This window comes from Puntigrus tetrazona, chromosome 7 (genome assembly GCF_018831695.1).
Source record: "Puntigrus tetrazona isolate hp1 chromosome 7, ASM1883169v1, whole genome shotgun sequence".
NCBI classification, from domain to species: domain Eukaryota; kingdom Metazoa; phylum Chordata; class Actinopteri; order Cypriniformes; family Cyprinidae; genus Puntigrus; species Puntigrus tetrazona.
This window is the reverse complement of record NC_056705.1, coordinates 10,519,237-10,535,269: the sequence shown is the minus strand read 5'-3', so window position 1 is coordinate 10,535,269 and position 16,033 is coordinate 10,519,237. Positions and strand designations below refer to the sequence as shown.

The 16,033-nt window shown below is 37.5% G+C and overlaps 2 protein-coding genes across 5 annotated transcripts; one reads left to right on the top strand and one right to left on the bottom strand.

Moving 5' to 3' along the window:
* Nucleotides 1–656: 656 nt before the first annotated feature.
* Nucleotides 657–5,330, top strand: spg21 (SPG21 abhydrolase domain containing, maspardin). 2 transcript variants are annotated; one of them, XM_043244656.1, is made up of 9 exons: nucleotides 657–807; nucleotides 1,229–1,293; nucleotides 1,789–1,950; nucleotides 2,112–2,192; nucleotides 2,268–2,413; nucleotides 2,489–2,597; nucleotides 2,949–3,056; nucleotides 3,883–4,023; nucleotides 4,657–5,330. In XM_043244656.1, exons 2-9 carry the CDS (start codon nucleotides 1,231–1,233, stop codon nucleotides 4,780–4,782), a joined length of 936 nt encoding a protein of 311 aa, XP_043100591.1. In that variant the 5' UTR covers nucleotides 657–807; nucleotides 1,229–1,230; the 3' UTR covers nucleotides 4,783–5,330. The 2 variants fall into 2 exon arrangements, with proteins under 2 accessions (XP_043100591.1, XP_043100590.1); XM_043244655.1 differs by lacking the exon at nucleotides 657–807 and adding an exon at nucleotides 846–1,127.
* A 1,376-nt stretch (nucleotides 5,331–6,706) lies between these two features.
* On the bottom strand, nucleotides 6,707–15,947 carry ankdd1a (ankyrin repeat and death domain containing 1A). Of its 3 annotated transcripts, none has more exons than XM_043244651.1 (15): nucleotides 15,766–15,947; nucleotides 14,919–15,022; nucleotides 14,380–14,478; nucleotides 13,398–13,496; nucleotides 13,053–13,157; nucleotides 11,735–11,833; nucleotides 10,423–10,521; nucleotides 10,239–10,337; nucleotides 10,034–10,132; nucleotides 9,258–9,356; nucleotides 9,086–9,184; nucleotides 8,904–8,999; nucleotides 8,619–8,820; nucleotides 7,804–7,931; nucleotides 6,707–7,511 (listed from the first exon to the last, which is right to left on the bottom strand). In XM_043244651.1, the coding sequence occupies exons 1-15, from the start codon at nucleotides 15,803–15,805 to the stop codon at nucleotides 7,374–7,376; spliced, it is 1,605 nt and encodes a 534-aa protein (XP_043100586.1). In that variant the 5' UTR covers nucleotides 15,806–15,947; the 3' UTR covers nucleotides 6,707–7,373. The 3 variants fall into 3 exon arrangements, with proteins under 3 accessions (XP_043100586.1, XP_043100587.1, XP_043100588.1); XM_043244652.1 differs by having other exon boundaries at nucleotides 7,800–7,931; nucleotides 15,766–15,946; XM_043244653.1 differs by lacking the exon at nucleotides 14,380–14,478.
* Between the last annotated feature and the right edge of the window lie 86 nt (nucleotides 15,948–16,033).

Here is a 16,033-nt window from a genome sequence, read left to right as displayed (position 1 = left end):
TATATATATATATATATATATATATATATATATATATTTTTTTTTTTTTGGAGGGGGATTGTAATGTTTGTTGTGTTTCGAACGTTAATTGTTCAATTAAATTTTTTGATAGATAGGGTCGAGTTTAGGGTGGGTGTAGGTGTAGACGTTAATCGACGTTATTGTTCGTTTCTGGTCGGAGCTGTATCCCTTCGATCCACAACAGCGAATCGTTCAGACAACGAATCACTTAGTAGTAGTGAATCAAATGAATCAATAAATTGATTCAGCCGCTGAATCAATCGCTAACAATGAACACGCTGTTAAAATAAACGGAAACAAAAAGTCCACCACCTCAGCTACAATACAGCGACCACTTACTTATATCACACTCCCCACAGCAACAATTAATAGTTGTCCCGAGCAGAGTATACAGAGTTTGAGCGTATTACACACAATCTATATAATACACGTAACTAACTACAAAACAACATTAGCTACCAAAGACGTAAAACAAATATTCAATAAAACGTTTAATTGTGACCGACACTATAATTCTGTCATCCATTTCCTTTTTTCATTCCACGGGAGTAAGAAGGTCATACGGTTTTGGGAAAAACACGAGCGCGAGTCTTTTATTTTTTTTAATGCGCTGTTCCTTTAAAAGCTCCCCGTCGCTCCCACCGCGCGTGCGCGCGATTCTCGGGTGCTGATTGGCTGGCGCGACCGCGTGCCGTCGATCGTTTGTTGGCTGCGGAAGCCGCTGTCATGTGATTCAGCGAAAGGCTACGATGTTTCTTCAAATCTGCGGATGAAAGTCAATAAAAGGTGATTTATTTCACAAATCAGCACGTAATAGTTGCTCATCTATCGCTCGAGGTAGTGTCCCGGTGTACGATGTCGTGAAGCGTGGCAGTTTTGTACAGGCAGATGTTTTGTTCTTGAGCATCTAAACCAGTCTTGTATCCGCCGTTTTGTTAACATAAACGATTATTTCCGATAAATCGTCAGTTTCTGTAATTTGATGTGACTGTAGGAGCGGCGTGTATGCGTTCGCACGTCGCATTTACTCACGAGATCATCCTGTACTCCAGTCACATGTTGTTCTATGGTGAAACACACGAAAGGGCTGTACAATCAATGCCACGGTATCTCTTCTTTTCATTTGAGCTGCAAGCTTTGAGTCGATCGTGTCGGTTATTCTGCAAAACATACACGTATTTAACCTCGTGTTTCATTTGCATTTCAGCAATGGAGGAGATAAGAGTATCTCCTGACTACAACTGGTTCAGAAGCACCGTACCTCTGAAAAGAGTAAGTTAATCTATCTTTACATGGCTAACAATTTAGTAAAGGGGCCAGTTTTCGCTGTTAACTAGTTGCTTATTAGCATGGATGCTATTTACATATTGTGTGTTTGTTATATTTGGCTGTGTATTATTTACATATTGGCTGTTTATTATATTATGTGATTGTTATATTTTGCATGACAATATTCTACATCCCTATATCCTATTCAGTATATAAACATAACAGTTACTTTACTGATTATTAATAATCAGCAAAATAGGAGTTTATTTATGCAAAAAGTGTTTGGTTAGTTAACCCGGACCTTAAAATACAGTGTTATCCATCTGCAGCTGTGCAGTGCATAACTGTCAATGAAATAGAAATGGCATAAATGACAGAATATATATATATATATATATATATATATATATATATATATATATATATATATATATATATATATATATATATATCGATGTAGCACATTTGTGATGAGCTTTGCCTGTGCATCTTCTGTAGATAATCGTGGATGATGATGACAGTAAAGTGTGGTCGTTGTATGATGCCGGGCCCAAAAGCATCCGGTGCCCCATCGTCTTCCTCCCGCCCGTGAGCGGCACGGCAGAGGTTTTCTTCCAGCAGGTCCTGGCTCTCAGTGGATGGGGCTACCGAGTCATCTCAGTACGTTTCGACAGTCCTGCTTTAACAGATACCCGCTAACAACTGAGCGCTTTACTCTGTCGCATGTAGCATTTTGCACAACCAGCACGTCCTCTCCCTTCCCTCCTGACGTTGTTTTTTTCTGTTTTATTCCATCCTGTGCTCGTTATCGCCGCGTCCAGCTGCAGTATCCCGTCTATTGGGATCTGCTGGAATTTTGTGACGGATTCAGGAAGCTTTTAGACCACTTACAACTGGACAAGGTACGGCGCGTTGATATATATATAAGGAGAAACGGGTCTCTTTCACAACCTGTTTTTTGTGCTCTGTCTGCGCAGGTGCATTTGTTTGGTGCCTCTCTGGGAGGATTCCTGGCTCAGAAATTTGCTGAAGTCACGCATAAATCTCCCAGAGTTCACTCTCTGATCCTGTGCAACTCATTCAGCGACACGTCCATCTTCAACCAGACGTGGACGGCGAACAGGTAGAGATATTACACCGGAGAAGACTTTTGCGGCGGTCATGTCTCATCGTCTCACATGTAACGCTTCTTTTCTAGTTTCTGGCTGATGCCTGCTTTCATGCTCAAAAAGATCGTGCTCGGTAACTTTGCCAAAGGACCCGTGGACCCAAAAATGGCAGATGCGATTGACTTTATGGTTGACAGAGTGAGTATTTTTACTGCACTGACTGTTTACGATGAAATGAGATAATTCATTATAATGTAATTTTTTTACAATATTTGACCTACATCTAGTGAAACGTCACAAAAACCATTACAAGCCATACATTCAGAGCATTTATCTATTCATCTTTGGACATTTAATATGAACGTGAAACGTGTAAATATGACTCAAAGAGTTACTTGAAAAGTGTAACATGCACATAAATCTAACCACGTTTAGTGCTTGTTCTGGACCGATCTAGTTAGGAATGATCTCTTGCTGAAGTGTGAAGGTAATTCGTCTCACTCTTTGCTCATTTATCAACAAAGCGCGCTCTGTTTGTTTGTGCCTCAGCTGGAAAGCCTGAATCAGAGCGAACTGGCCTCTCGACTCACGCTGAACTGCCAAAACTCCTACGTGGAACCTCACAAGATAAAGGACATTGCCGTCACCATAATGGATGTAGGTCTTCTTCATACGCTACCGGTTAGAAAGGCTAAAATAGTTCAGATTTTTAAAAATTGGTTTTCGAAAGAAGTCTCTTGTTATCACCAAACTGGCATTTATTTGGTCGAAAATATAGTAAAAACTTGGGTAAAGCTTGGGTTTTCAACTTCATTACTTCTCAGTGATCTTCAGAAATCATTCTAATATGCTGATCTGCTACTCAGTTATTTAGTATTATCGCTGCTCTTTGATGGATAGAAAGCATCGGTGAAAGAATTCATTTGTAATCTTTTGTTAATGCCGTTAATATAAATTATAATGTGGCTTTGATGTAAATATTGTGCATCAGTTGCCACAAAAATACTACGCAGCAATTTTTTGGGTTAATTTTGGTAGGTGATTTGGTTTATATTATTATTTTTTTTTATGCTGTTTAAAAAAAAATAAAATACATAAAAAACTCTTCACATACCAATAGCAATCACTAAGTTAATTGATCTCGGTGTATTTATATTGTCTGTGGAAGGTGTAGGACCATAAAATGTCCATCCAATCAAAACGCTCCACTTTTTTTGGAAAAATATTGAAATTCTTTGGTCATTTTTGAACGCGATGCTGCCGGTCTAATCAGATTCAATGATCTTTGCTAAGGATTACAAAATGGTAAAACTCAACTTATTAGCTCTGGGGCAGTTGGAGAATGAGCCCGTTTAAAAAAAAAAGTGGAGCGTTCCTTTAAATAAAGTGTGATTTCTAAGAATTCTAAGAACTGTATATAAGTTGCAGAAATAAGATGCAAGTTTTACATTTAAAAAATATTTTGCCTTCATTTTTTCCATAGGTTTTTGATCAGAGTGCCCTGTCACACGAGGCAAAGGAAGAAATGTACAAGTTGTACCCCAATGCTAGAAGAGCCCACCTCAAAACGGGAGGAAACTTCCCTTATCTGTGCAGAAGTGCAGAAGTCAACCTGTACATACAAGTGAGTTTCAAGTTGTCAAAAGAAATATTTCCAAACAAAACATTAAAACGATTATTTACCTACCCTTATGTTGTTTGACCCCGAGTATCTGACATTTGTTCTGTGGAACATGCATGAAGAAAACTTGAAGACCAGCTCCAAAACTTAAAAAAAAAAAAAAAAGAAGTAATCAGACTTGAGTGGGAATCTTAGCCATGTGATTTCTTTTTGTGAGAAACGAAACAATTTGTTATTTCTTAAAATCGTAAGATTTTGAACGAATTGTTCTTTTGATTCAGAAACTCACGACTGAATCTAAACGATTCATGATTTGGTTTTGGAGGTGTTTTTAAAGACGTATGTACCGGTTTCTGGGTGAACGGTGGTTAAAAACGTAACTCAATTTCAACGGCTGTTAAGGTCATTGCACAATTGGCACAAAAATGTCATCTGGATTTTATGCATGTGAAAAAATAAATTCAACCTCGCATTATTTCAGTCACATTTACAAACTGCCTCCGAAACCGTCGTCGGATTTTATGCATTTTTGCTTCCGTGACGAGCATTTAGTTCGGAAGGGATGACGCATATAAAAACGCATATAATAATTTCAGACTCTGCGTCCCTGACCTTTACTCTGGTTTTACTCCGTAGATACACCTGCGTCAGTTTCATGGGACACGGTACGCCGCTATCAATCCAGAGATGGTCAGTGCAGAGGAACTGGAAGTTCAGAGGTCAAATCTGAGCAACAACAGTGAGAGTGACGGCGAATCGTAGAGAGACCAACAGACTTCATACAAACTGAGTGGTGACTGGATGAAGCGGGATCTGAACATTCAGTATTCTGGTATTCTGTTTTTCTATGACCTTAAACTCAGTTAAATGTGAATGGACTTTAAAGAGCCTATTTTTACTTTACGGAAAATAAACAATATTTTGATAAGTATTGCGACTGTAAATAAGTTCAAATGATTACATGGTGAGAGTTTTCATAGGATGCCATATTTTGACCCGGTTGCCTTATACACGATATAAAACGCACGTGTTTGTTAAATTTAGCACTTTTTACTCCTTGAACTTAATTTTCTGCCTTTTGTACGCTGGTGTTTTTTTTTTTGTTTGTCATGGTTCGTTTGTTTGTATGAATGTTGTCAAAGTCATTATATCCGTTGTTCGTTGGGAGTCATGCACTGAAATAAAACTAAACTCGTTTCAACACAAGATTGTACAAATATATTATCTTTTCCAAATGACCCATCAGGAGTCTTTGATTTGGAAACGAATCAAAAATTGTCATTTACTTAAATAAAAGCTGTGTAACCGCAGACTGGTATTGACCGTTATTACAGATTTTACAGTTTATTACACGTTGCGCGTGCGTTAACCTCAAATTACCTTCACTAAATTACAACTAAAGCACTGCTGCGTCTAGCCAATATCTACAAAGAGCATCACAATAACCCACAAGCAATCTACGCCAATACAGTCCGTCCGTTAACATGATGCGAAAAGCTGAATGTTTGTAACAAACAAGTCCACCATTAAGATGTTTTAACTTTAAACATCACTTCTGAATCGGGAAAGAATTAGGCAAAGATCAAGCACTTCCAAGACGATAATAAAAAACCTACTGTGGACAGTTACGCAAAGATTATTGGACTAATTCTTGAAAGGAACCGAAAATGCTGAACGAAAGAAGCGGAACTTCCTGTTTTAATATTTAGTTTATTGAGAGGGTTTGTGTTGCTCGGAGACCGTTTGAGAACGGCTGCCTGTTCCTCAGATGCCTGGTTTTGATTGGTTTGTTTGCCTCACACTTTCACCTCATTCACAGCAGCGATGCACCCAGCGTTTGGGTTTGCATAAATGACATTTGTTTTGGTGACTACCGGATAGCCTGCATGTCTACAAATTAGCGTGTTTGTCTTAGCAAAAATATTTTCATGCGTCAATATTAACCTTTAACCGGCTTCGGCAACGAATGTCCTGTTGAGTCACAGTCCATTAAAGCTATAATAACGAACATATCTAGATACACTTAAATATATTGTCTAGATGTGCAAATTAAATTAAATGAACGGCCTGTTAGTGCGGAGGGAAAAAAAAAACAATACCTCGACAACAGATCTAGTCATGCGGCGTACTTTGGCATATTTTAGCCAATACTTCAAAACAAATAGACCTACACTTACAAATCAAACAAGCAGTTACCGTCTACACATTTAACATCTCTGACACATCTCTTGCTGAAGGCAGGCTGAATTTATTTAGAACGATTGCTGTAGGGCTGGGTTGACGCAAATTTCACTCAAGCTTCGATTCGATCTTGAGTCGATTAATTTGGATACGTATCAGTTCAACAAATCTCAACTGTTGCTCCAAATGGAAGATAATACTTGATGTAATTACGCACCAATTAATTTTTTTAAATTTAAAGCCATCATATAAGCAGGTTTGGACGACGGTTTGTTTAAATAATCGAAGAACAGGTTAAATAAAAATTATAATGAATATGTAACAGCGCTTATATTAAATAAAATGCTTCTCTCTGGACTTTATACGATATGTGGACATTGAATGGCTTTTCTAAAGTATATGATATTATATGATACGTTTTCGCCACAACCCCCGATGCTCATTCGTGTTTATTTCATGCAACAGCAAGTAGTAAAGGGGAAAAAAACCATTTGGCTCATGTAGGTTGCGTCTGGGAATGAGGCGCTTTATTAAATTTAATTGAGAAATTTAAAAGCTAAGACTTTGTTTTTTTTAGCAAAAGTAACAAAGCACAAAGCTTATTGGGATTTACTCCGAAAAAAAAAACAATTGACGTCAACCCAGCCCTAATCTGCATAAAATACTGCAGCAGTTTGTTCTTTTCATTTCGTTGCATCTTGTCCTCTCTTGTGTCCCGCTTTCATATACGAACATTTGTACATATTAAAAACAAAACGAATCCCACGATGAACAGGATGATCACACACCTTTAAACACATATAAAATGTGTTTCACAGTATCCTGAGCAATGCGGCTGCATTAGTATTGTCTTTGTTTCTAATCTTAAAAATAACAATTACAGCAGAAAAGCTGCAACTACAAATAAATGAAGGACAGGAGGACATGCGGCTGTAAAAATGAACCGGAAATTCAGCATGACCAAAAATGTTATTGCTTGGCGGGAGAAAAATCTAACTGTTCTCCTAAAAAAGAAAAGAAAAAAAGCACTCTGTCATATTTTCTCAATATGAATGGTTCCACGGAAACATATTGTTTCTGTCCAAAGTCATGTTTGCTGTAAATATTTGCTCTTGGTGGTTTTCCTCTCAGTTACATCACTGAGGATGTATTTAGGGAGTATTTGTGTTTCATTAGTGTTGTGTATTTGACGAGAGCATCGCATCTCCTGGTTGGTACGTGCTCAGACCGTTCTCAAAAAATCTCACTTCACATTGTAGAGCATTTTTTAGCAGAGGATGTATCCGCATTTGCCTGCTGTCGCATGCTTTCTGTTTGGAATAAAAAAAAAGATTTAATAAATAAAATAAATATATATATATATATATACACACACACACACACACACACATGAGACACACAAAGTTAATGGTTCTTGGCCAATAACTCATTACAGTGCATTCTGGAATTACTTATTATGCAAAAAATTGAATGCAATTCTGGCAACAAAAGCATTTTGCTGCCTTTGAGTCTGAAACGCACATATGATGCATAAAAAGTCTGTCTACATAGGTATCACAGTAGGTTTAGAAGCACACTTTATGTTATGTTGATTTCACCTGCCAAATCAATCCTTGAGATTCCAGTCAGACCTTCGTATAAGCCCTTGATGGGGTTTTCTCCAGCGGTGATCACTCCGTGCAGCCAGATGAGGAGCATCCTGTGCCCGTGCTCCTTGTAGCTCTTTGTACCTTTTAAAGTTCAGAGCTTGTCATCACACTGACACTGAACACTAGATTTTACACTGCAGAAAACTTCTGAGAAATGTCTTATTTCCAAACCTCATATATTCAGACGTTTTGTATTTTTGCCATTTTCAGGAAAGTATTTACTTCTTAAAATAATAAACCTATTTGTATTTCCCCCATTTATAGTCATTACAATTTTAAATAGAATACAAGTTTGGAGTATCGTTTTTTTTTTCGAGTCAGTTCACTTTTATTTCTTAAAAATACAGTAAAATAGTAATGATGTGAAATATTACGATGTTTAAAATCCAATCGTATGTCAAAAATGTCAAATAATTAATCACATTTAAAAAAATGAAAGTTTTATGTAATATATGTATTTATTATGTTTATATAAATTCACACACACAGTATATATTTTGAAAATATTTACATGAATATACATTTATGTTTATATTCATATATATATATATATATATATATATATATATATATATATATATAGATTATTTAATATATAAACATGTATGTGTTTATATATTTCTTAAATATATACATGTATGTGTTTATATATACATAATGCACAAAGTATGCACACATATATTATGTAAAGAAAAACTTTTCTTTTGGATGCGGTTACAATTATAATTTTTTAAAGATTCACTCAGCAGGTTATGTTAAATGACATACCTGTCCATTGGTGCTCAATGGCTCGAATATGTGCGTCCGAGAACTTCCAGTGCCGAGCCAGTGTTTTCCACTCGCCTGGTTTGAGATATTTGGAGGCAAGTTTCCACAGGACAGATCGAATATGTTGGGTCTCCTGTCGATGATCTTGCTTAAAGGTAAGACTCATTCCCACCAAAGAGTCAGAGTCACTCGTCACATTTTCCTAGAATGCAAAGCAACATTTAAAATCTTCTACATTTAAATATCTAACTCGATTAATCAGAGCTCAATATGCAATGAACATACCTTCTCCCATTTGTAAAATCTGTCAGCTTTGATAATCATGTCAACGACATTGACGTGGTTGCCTCGTGCTGCAACGTCCAATGACGTCTTTCCCTGCTGCAAATATATTTTTTTCAATTGTTCGATCACAAGTGTATAGCAACATGAAAATATCAAGCATGACAACGGCAATTGTTGAGCACCTTGTCGAGCAGATTGAGGTTGACCCCGGATATCAGGATCATCTCGGCGATGTTCTGCTGTCCGTGTTCTGCTGCTACGTGCAAAGCAGTTTGAAGCCGCTGTGAGGTACATGGTTGATGAATGAGTGAAGAAACCATTTCTTGACTGCATTTGCATATGCCAAACACTCACGCTGTCAAAGATGTCCAGGTCGCATCCCGCATCGATGAGATCCTTGACTATTCCCGTGGAGTTGTTGAGCACTGCCAGGTGCAGAGCTGAAGTATGTTGCTGGTAGGGAAACATGTCTGTGAATACTTATAGTGAAACTTAAAATGGTAAAGTTTCTGATGTTTTAGCTCTTGACTCTGCAATCGTGTGCATTTTCAAATGTGCCCAAATGATCCATTCCACATCGTAATCTTACTAAAATTCATTCTTTCATCAGTGTGTTTTTTTCTTTAATGTTGTCTGGACGTGGCCTTAGATGTGTGCATGCATGTGTATTTTCTACAGAGAATGATCTCAGGCCTTTAGCTCACATTCTGCCAAGAATGTGCCAACAGTTTCTGAACATGCACCGTTAATAAAATGTTCAATTAAAATGTCCAATAATGTTCTGAAAACTTTATCTGAAACGTTTCACTTGGATGTTAATCTAACACGGTTTATAGAGCATTCAATAGTAACATTCCCACATACTTAGCAAAATAATAAATTGCAACACTACCCATAATGTTGCCTAGACACTTGTACCAAATAGTGCACTCACAAAGGTAAGACAACTGTTGGATGATGATGTAAAAATGTATGATACTGCACATATGTCTGTTATGCAGAGCTTTATTATTGAAGACCAGAAAATCCATCAAATTAGTTGTTTTCAACAGGCATGCCAATGCCATAGTACATTTTTGTCCTCTAACATTCTCCATACCAAAAATCTAAAAAGTACCTTTGGTACTTACTGTATCCACTGAATCCAGATTGATCCCAGCCTGTACCAGCAGTTTGACCTCTCTTCCTGAGCCATGCTGGGCCACCAGATGAAGAGCTGTCCTGTTAGTCTATAAGAAGAAGAAACGCTTAACCGTGTGCTTTAACTTGCACTGAATGTCGAAAACCGCATCGGTTATAATGCAGGCTGATGATAGTACAAAACAATACACTAACATGAGTAAGTTCGTTGATATTGCAGCCAGCCTCCAGCAAGAGTCTGATACTTTCATAATGCCCTCCTTCAGCTGACAAATGTAAAGCCGTCATGCCATCCTGACAAAAGGTCACAATGTGAAGCAAACAACACCAAAACCATAATAAGCTCTTAGAAATGCACGCAAAAACGGGTCCTGCTTACAATGTTTTTTTCATCAATGCTCTCCCCGGTCTCCATGATCTTCTGTAGGACGTCGCTGTGGCCTTGCTTCGCTGCCAAGTGCAGTGCAGTGTTTTCTTCCTGCGGTTCATGAACGTCATATTAATGCCGCATCTGTGTTAGATATTTCTTTTTAGTTTGTTATTGCCAATATTTTCCTATTCTTTGTATGTTTTTTTAACTAACCAAAGTAGGGTTAACATGTAGCATGCTGAACGTGTAGTTGATTTGTTTCTATTTCTATTCTGATGACTTTTTTGGAAACTCCGAATCTGGCGCCATTCTGCATTGATTTTCTTCTTATATAAATCCTCTTTATCTTTGGTTTGCCCTCACATGGCACATTTGACGTTGGCAAACACTGATTAAAACACAAATTCAGTGCCACACCACTCAAGTCTAGAGTTTTTATTTGGATCATACTGACAATTTCTTAAAAGGAGACATATTGTGCCCGTTTTTACAATATGTAGTGTAAGTCTCCGGTGTCCCCAGGTTTTCAGCTCAAAATGCCCCACAGATCTTTAATTATATTATTTAAAAAGTACTAATTTTGAGTGTAAGCAGAAACAGGCAGATTTTTCATGCCTGTCTTTTTTAATGCAAATGATCTGCTACTCCCCTTTTTCCAGATTACATCTGCACCATTATAGCTCATGCCTGCTAAAAACAACTGTTTCTGATTGTCATATTTATCATGCTGAAATATCAACGATATTAGTTTAAACTAGGTTATGGTTTTCTTCCAGCACACATCTGAAGGACACTGAAGACAGAAAATGGCCGACAAAAGCAGATGGGTTCTCACTAACACACATTTTATAATTTTTATTAAAAACACACCAAGTTGCTTAGTTATGTCTGTGAAGGTAAACATATATATATATAAATAGATGAAAATAAATCTTGCGTTTATATTAGATCTGTGTGGCAGCAGCAATATAATTAAAATAAATACATCAATAAATCCACTGCTCTCTTGTCTCCTCTGAGGCACTGTTAGCATGTTTTGCTCAAACTTTCGCCGTGGCATTTGAACTGCTACACCTTTGTCGAGATCAAAATTACTGGGTTAATCTTTTTCACGTTTCCTTGACTGGTAGACACACCGGGGACCTGATTTTAGTACTTGAAGCCTGGAATTGTGTTTTTTGGCTTATATGTCAGCTTTAAAAGAAATGTTAATCTGAAAACTTTATCCCCCTTTCCTCTATTTTGGCATTTTACATCTAGCAGTAGTTAAAATCTAATTAGCACACACCGAGGGGCGTCTGTGATTCTTCCTGTCCCTTACCTTGTCCTTGAGGTCATGAGCACACCCCATACCGATGAGAAACTCCACCACCTCCGGGTGTCCGTGCTCTGCGGCCAAATGAAACGCTGTCTTACCTGACTGACACAGCAGATGGACACACGTTAGAAAGGACATAATGTGCTATGTTCTCTAAAATAAAGATGAGGTAGTATTGCAATAGGAGTTGTTGGTTCCATAAAGAACCATTATAACTAGTAAAACCATTCTAGCAGCTTTATTTAAGAGTTTCCGTGGCTTTGTTTAAAATCATTGTACGTGATGGGACTGAAGCAGCTGATACTAATATTAATTTCCACCAACTAGTGGCAGGATTGCTTTTTTTAATCACTGACAGATTTCAGCTGTTGACTTGGCTTTCCATGCCTTGTTGCACCTCCCTTTCTTCATGTGTTCAATAATTTCCCCCGTGCCATTCCATTTTATTATACATAACCTAATTTCGAGACTTATTTGTTTTCCTTCCCTTGCCTTGTATGAAATATTTGTGTTGTTACCAACATCTGGTAACAATTTAAAGGCAACAGCTCTTTTAGAAATGTGAAAAAATGGTGACATGTTCAATACTTATTTTAAGCTGTCCCACAATCATACTGACTGCTTAACTGATTTTTTTTATTTTTATTTAATATCTAACCAATAAAATTACCAAATCATTCCACATAAACAACTGATCCAATAAACTCTTTGTGAAAAAAATTTGTCTTACTGTTTGCAAATTACATTGGAATTGTATGAAGCCATTTGTCCTTTCTTGACAATTCTCCTTCACTGTCTGCTTTTTGAGTCAACAAAACCCTCCCTTAAGACAATTCCTCCCTCAAAACCATTTCTTTGTTTAACTGGTGTTTGCATGAACACTGTGCAATCATCGTTATCAGTCTCTCTGAAGAAAAACACTCATCTACTTTCCACTTTTGGAATCAACGCATAAAACTGAGCCTCAAAACACTCATAACAGAATGTTGCAAATCTTTGTTTTAAAGCGTCCGCGAATAAAGGACGCGGTAGACATGCCCCAAACATTTTCGGAAAGTGATGATCAAAATGTCATGCGATCAAAGCATAACCTTAAACTAATTCTGTCAAACTGACCACCTCCTTCAACGCCAACAAAGCTAAAATCGTATCAAACACTCTCTAGTAGAATCAGGATTGTCTCTAGTGTGAAAGCACATTAAGATGTTCTTGTAATCACTATACACTAAAAAATAACACCCATTCTGTCTCTAAACCTTGTCTGGGCTCTAGGGAACTGACATTACACTTCAAAATCACGCGCAATTGCGCCGATTCTCACCTTGTCGACTTTATTAAGCTGCACGTTTTCCAGATCTTCCATAATATACTCCAAAATACTGATGTGACCCCTCTGGGCAGCACAGTGCAAGAGATTCAAGCCATTCTGAAAGGCAAAAAAAGACACCGTTCAGTCAGCGAGATGCACTGAAATGAATCTTCTTGAAGACTGAATGTAGGCCAGTACACACATCAATCTCATTTGTACTGGTTAGTGGTCTTTAACGAACGGCTTCAGAACGCTGTTCGTCAAGCGCGCGGTCAACCGTGAGAGAGCGGAGCACAGTGAGCGCTCAGATACAAGACATCTAAAACGCGACAAGGATTCTTTCCAATAGAGTCCTACTTTGTTTTCACAGGTGAGCTTCGCACCAGTCGAGACAAGGATCTTCAGGATTGAGAGGTGACCAAACCACGCCGCCAAGAGCAGAGCGTTCATACCGAACTGGAAAAGAAAAGAATGTAGACATAGTCACGTGACTTTATAAGTATTAGCCTAAAGTGACACTTGCTTAATTACATGATTAACAATCAGTTTGCCGGTGGCTTATTACCAGCAATGCATATAAAGAACCTTAAAACTATCAACGCTATGGTCTTGGTTTTGATTCCCAGGGAAGAAACATTCTAGTAAAACGTATTCCTATGAGTCAATTAAGTGTCTACGAAATGCATAAAAGTAAAAAAACTAATAATCGAGCAGCACTTTTTCACCAAAAGAATACGGAATTATGTTTTTTGGGTCAAATTTGATCAAATAAAACTGTGTGTATTAAAATTAAAGTAGGTTTAATTAATAATAAAAATTATATAATAATAACAATAATATAATGCAAATTTAATAAAAAAATTATTTAATTATTTTAATATATAATTCTTAATACACAGAATATTTAAATTTGTAATATTTAATTTTATGAAATAATTTAAATAGCTCATGTAAACTGAAAAAAACCCACTTTCACTTATACATGTATTGTGTATACAAATTTTAATCAAAAATTACATCTTGGTGTCTTTTAATAATAATAAAAAAATACACGTATTAGCCAATTGCTAAAAAAATGAATAAAAGTTTGCATTTCAGGGCCACTTCTTCCACTCTTTTGTCTCTTCAGTCACTGTTGGCGTAACAAGCTCATAGCCTCCAGTAATCTACAGGCCACATGGTGAATGAACAGCAGCCCATTAAAGATTTATGCAGTGGAGCAGTATTTCACGCATTTATGCTTTTACAGTAAAGTAAACACCAAACATATACATGTAAAAATTCAGCCTACAATGCAACTGAATGTGAACCTCTCAAACAAACCGCACGTGACACATACGCTGTCCGTATCGTCCACCTCCATGTCGTGGTCCAGCAGCAGACGCACTGCCTGTTCGCTGCCGGCTCCTGCTGCCCAGTGCAACGCCTTACGGTCCATCTGTAAAAGCGATGCCGACAACATCCACAATGACGCTGACTCAAGAGCCATTGTCTTTGCCATGCGTTTAGATGATAAACACTGTTGTCTAGGGTAAAATAAAGGTCATATCCTGTGCTGACGACCACAACTGGGAGAAACAAAACATTCCAGGCCGAGAAACTGGCATGAAGGGTGAAAACATAACTTCCTCTCACACGGCTTCCTTTACGCTCGGCATGCTTGGGCTCGGCTTTCTTCACCGCACCGCCGTGCTTAGAAGTGTTAATCATAGTTTATTTTGCATAGTTTATCTAAATTAACGTATATTTGCGATCTTCATATCTTCATAATCTTTTACTAAAAGGCCCGCTTTAGGCCGTCTGGTATATTTCCACATAATGCATCCCTTGCATGTAGATGTGCGTTGTTCATATGTTTCCGCATTGGCCATATCTCACCTTATTTTTAACTTTGATGTCCACCCCTCTTCTGATGAGCTCCTGCATTCTCTCAGTGTCGTTCCTCTTTGCAGCATCGTGAAACTCCTTCTCTGAGCGAAGCACTGGAGTGAATAAGAGACGGTGACAGGAGTCAGGTACGGTAATACGCAGGTACAGACAACAGCAGGATCCATTTCTATGCATATTTTATACATAATTAAGATATAGAATATGGAAAAAAAAATCAATGGTTGTCCACATGCATCAACAATATTGTTTCTTAGCATTTTTAAATAAAAAAACCTTGCTAACACTTTATTTTACGGTTACACCTATCAGTTGCTTATTAGCATGCATATTCCTAGAATATAAGCCATTTATTAATTGCTTATTAGGGTTTTTTAAGCACATATTAATGCCTTATTCTACATCAAGTTCTACCTAAACTTAACAACTACCTTACTAACTATTAAAAAGCAGCAAATTAAGAATTTATTGAGTTAATAGTTTATAGTTAATAGTGAAGAAGCGTCACAATTATATACATAATTAGAATTAAGTACTGATAACTTGTTTAATTTAATTGATCCATCTATCTGTGATTATTAATAACAATATGTATCATAGCGCAAATAATATACGCACACAGCATATACAGACTAAAACATTAAATATGTATATATGTACATATATTTAACAAAGCCTTATTTTACAACTTCAGTCTTATATAATAAGATTTTTATTCAATAACATCTGTCAGCCGTATAATACAGTGAGATGAATCTCACGTGCCCTAGTTAACGTTAGTGTCCGTAACGCGCCTCAGTAACGTTAACAACGCCGCCACTGCTTGTTTAACACTCACAGATATCGTCTTCAGACACCAGTCCGTCTTCCATCGCCATCGGTCGATGGTGTGTTATGTCTCCGACGCGCTCATCTTCTGAAACGCGTCTATATTTAACGGTTTCGACGCGACGCTCGCTGGCTCTCTCGCAGCCGAGCTCAAGCCTGCCGCTTTGGGAAATGACGAATCCCGCCGAAGCGAACGAGCTCATGAATATTAATTAGGCCATGCAGACGTTTGTTTTTCCTACGGATGCGGGGTGGGCTCATTAATATCAATTAGATCG

Bases quoted from the DNA above. Each gene is read 5' to 3' on its own strand.
- spg21 (XM_043244655.1), top strand. From the start codon at position 1,088: ATGGTGAAACACACGAAAGGGCTGTACAATCAATGCCACG. The intron at 1,951-2,111 runs GTACGTTTCGAC...CGCCGCGTCCAG, and splicing joins GGGGCTACCGAGTCATCTCA to CTGCAGTATCCCGTCTATTG. The intron at 2,414-2,488 runs GTAGAGATATTA...CTTCTTTTCTAG, and splicing joins CAGACGTGGACGGCGAACAG to TTTCTGGCTGATGCCTGCTT.
- ankdd1a (XM_043244651.1), bottom strand. From the start codon at position 15,805: ATGGCGATGGAAGACGGACTGGTGTCTGAAGACGATATCT. The intron at 14,479-14,918 runs GTGAGATATGGC...TCGCTTTTACAG, and splicing joins ACATCAAAGTTAAAAATAAG to ATGGACCGTAAGGCGTTGCA. The intron at 10,338-10,422 runs GTAAGCAGGACC...ACCTTTTGTCAG, and splicing joins GCATTGATGAAAAAAACATT to GATGGCATGACGGCTTTACA.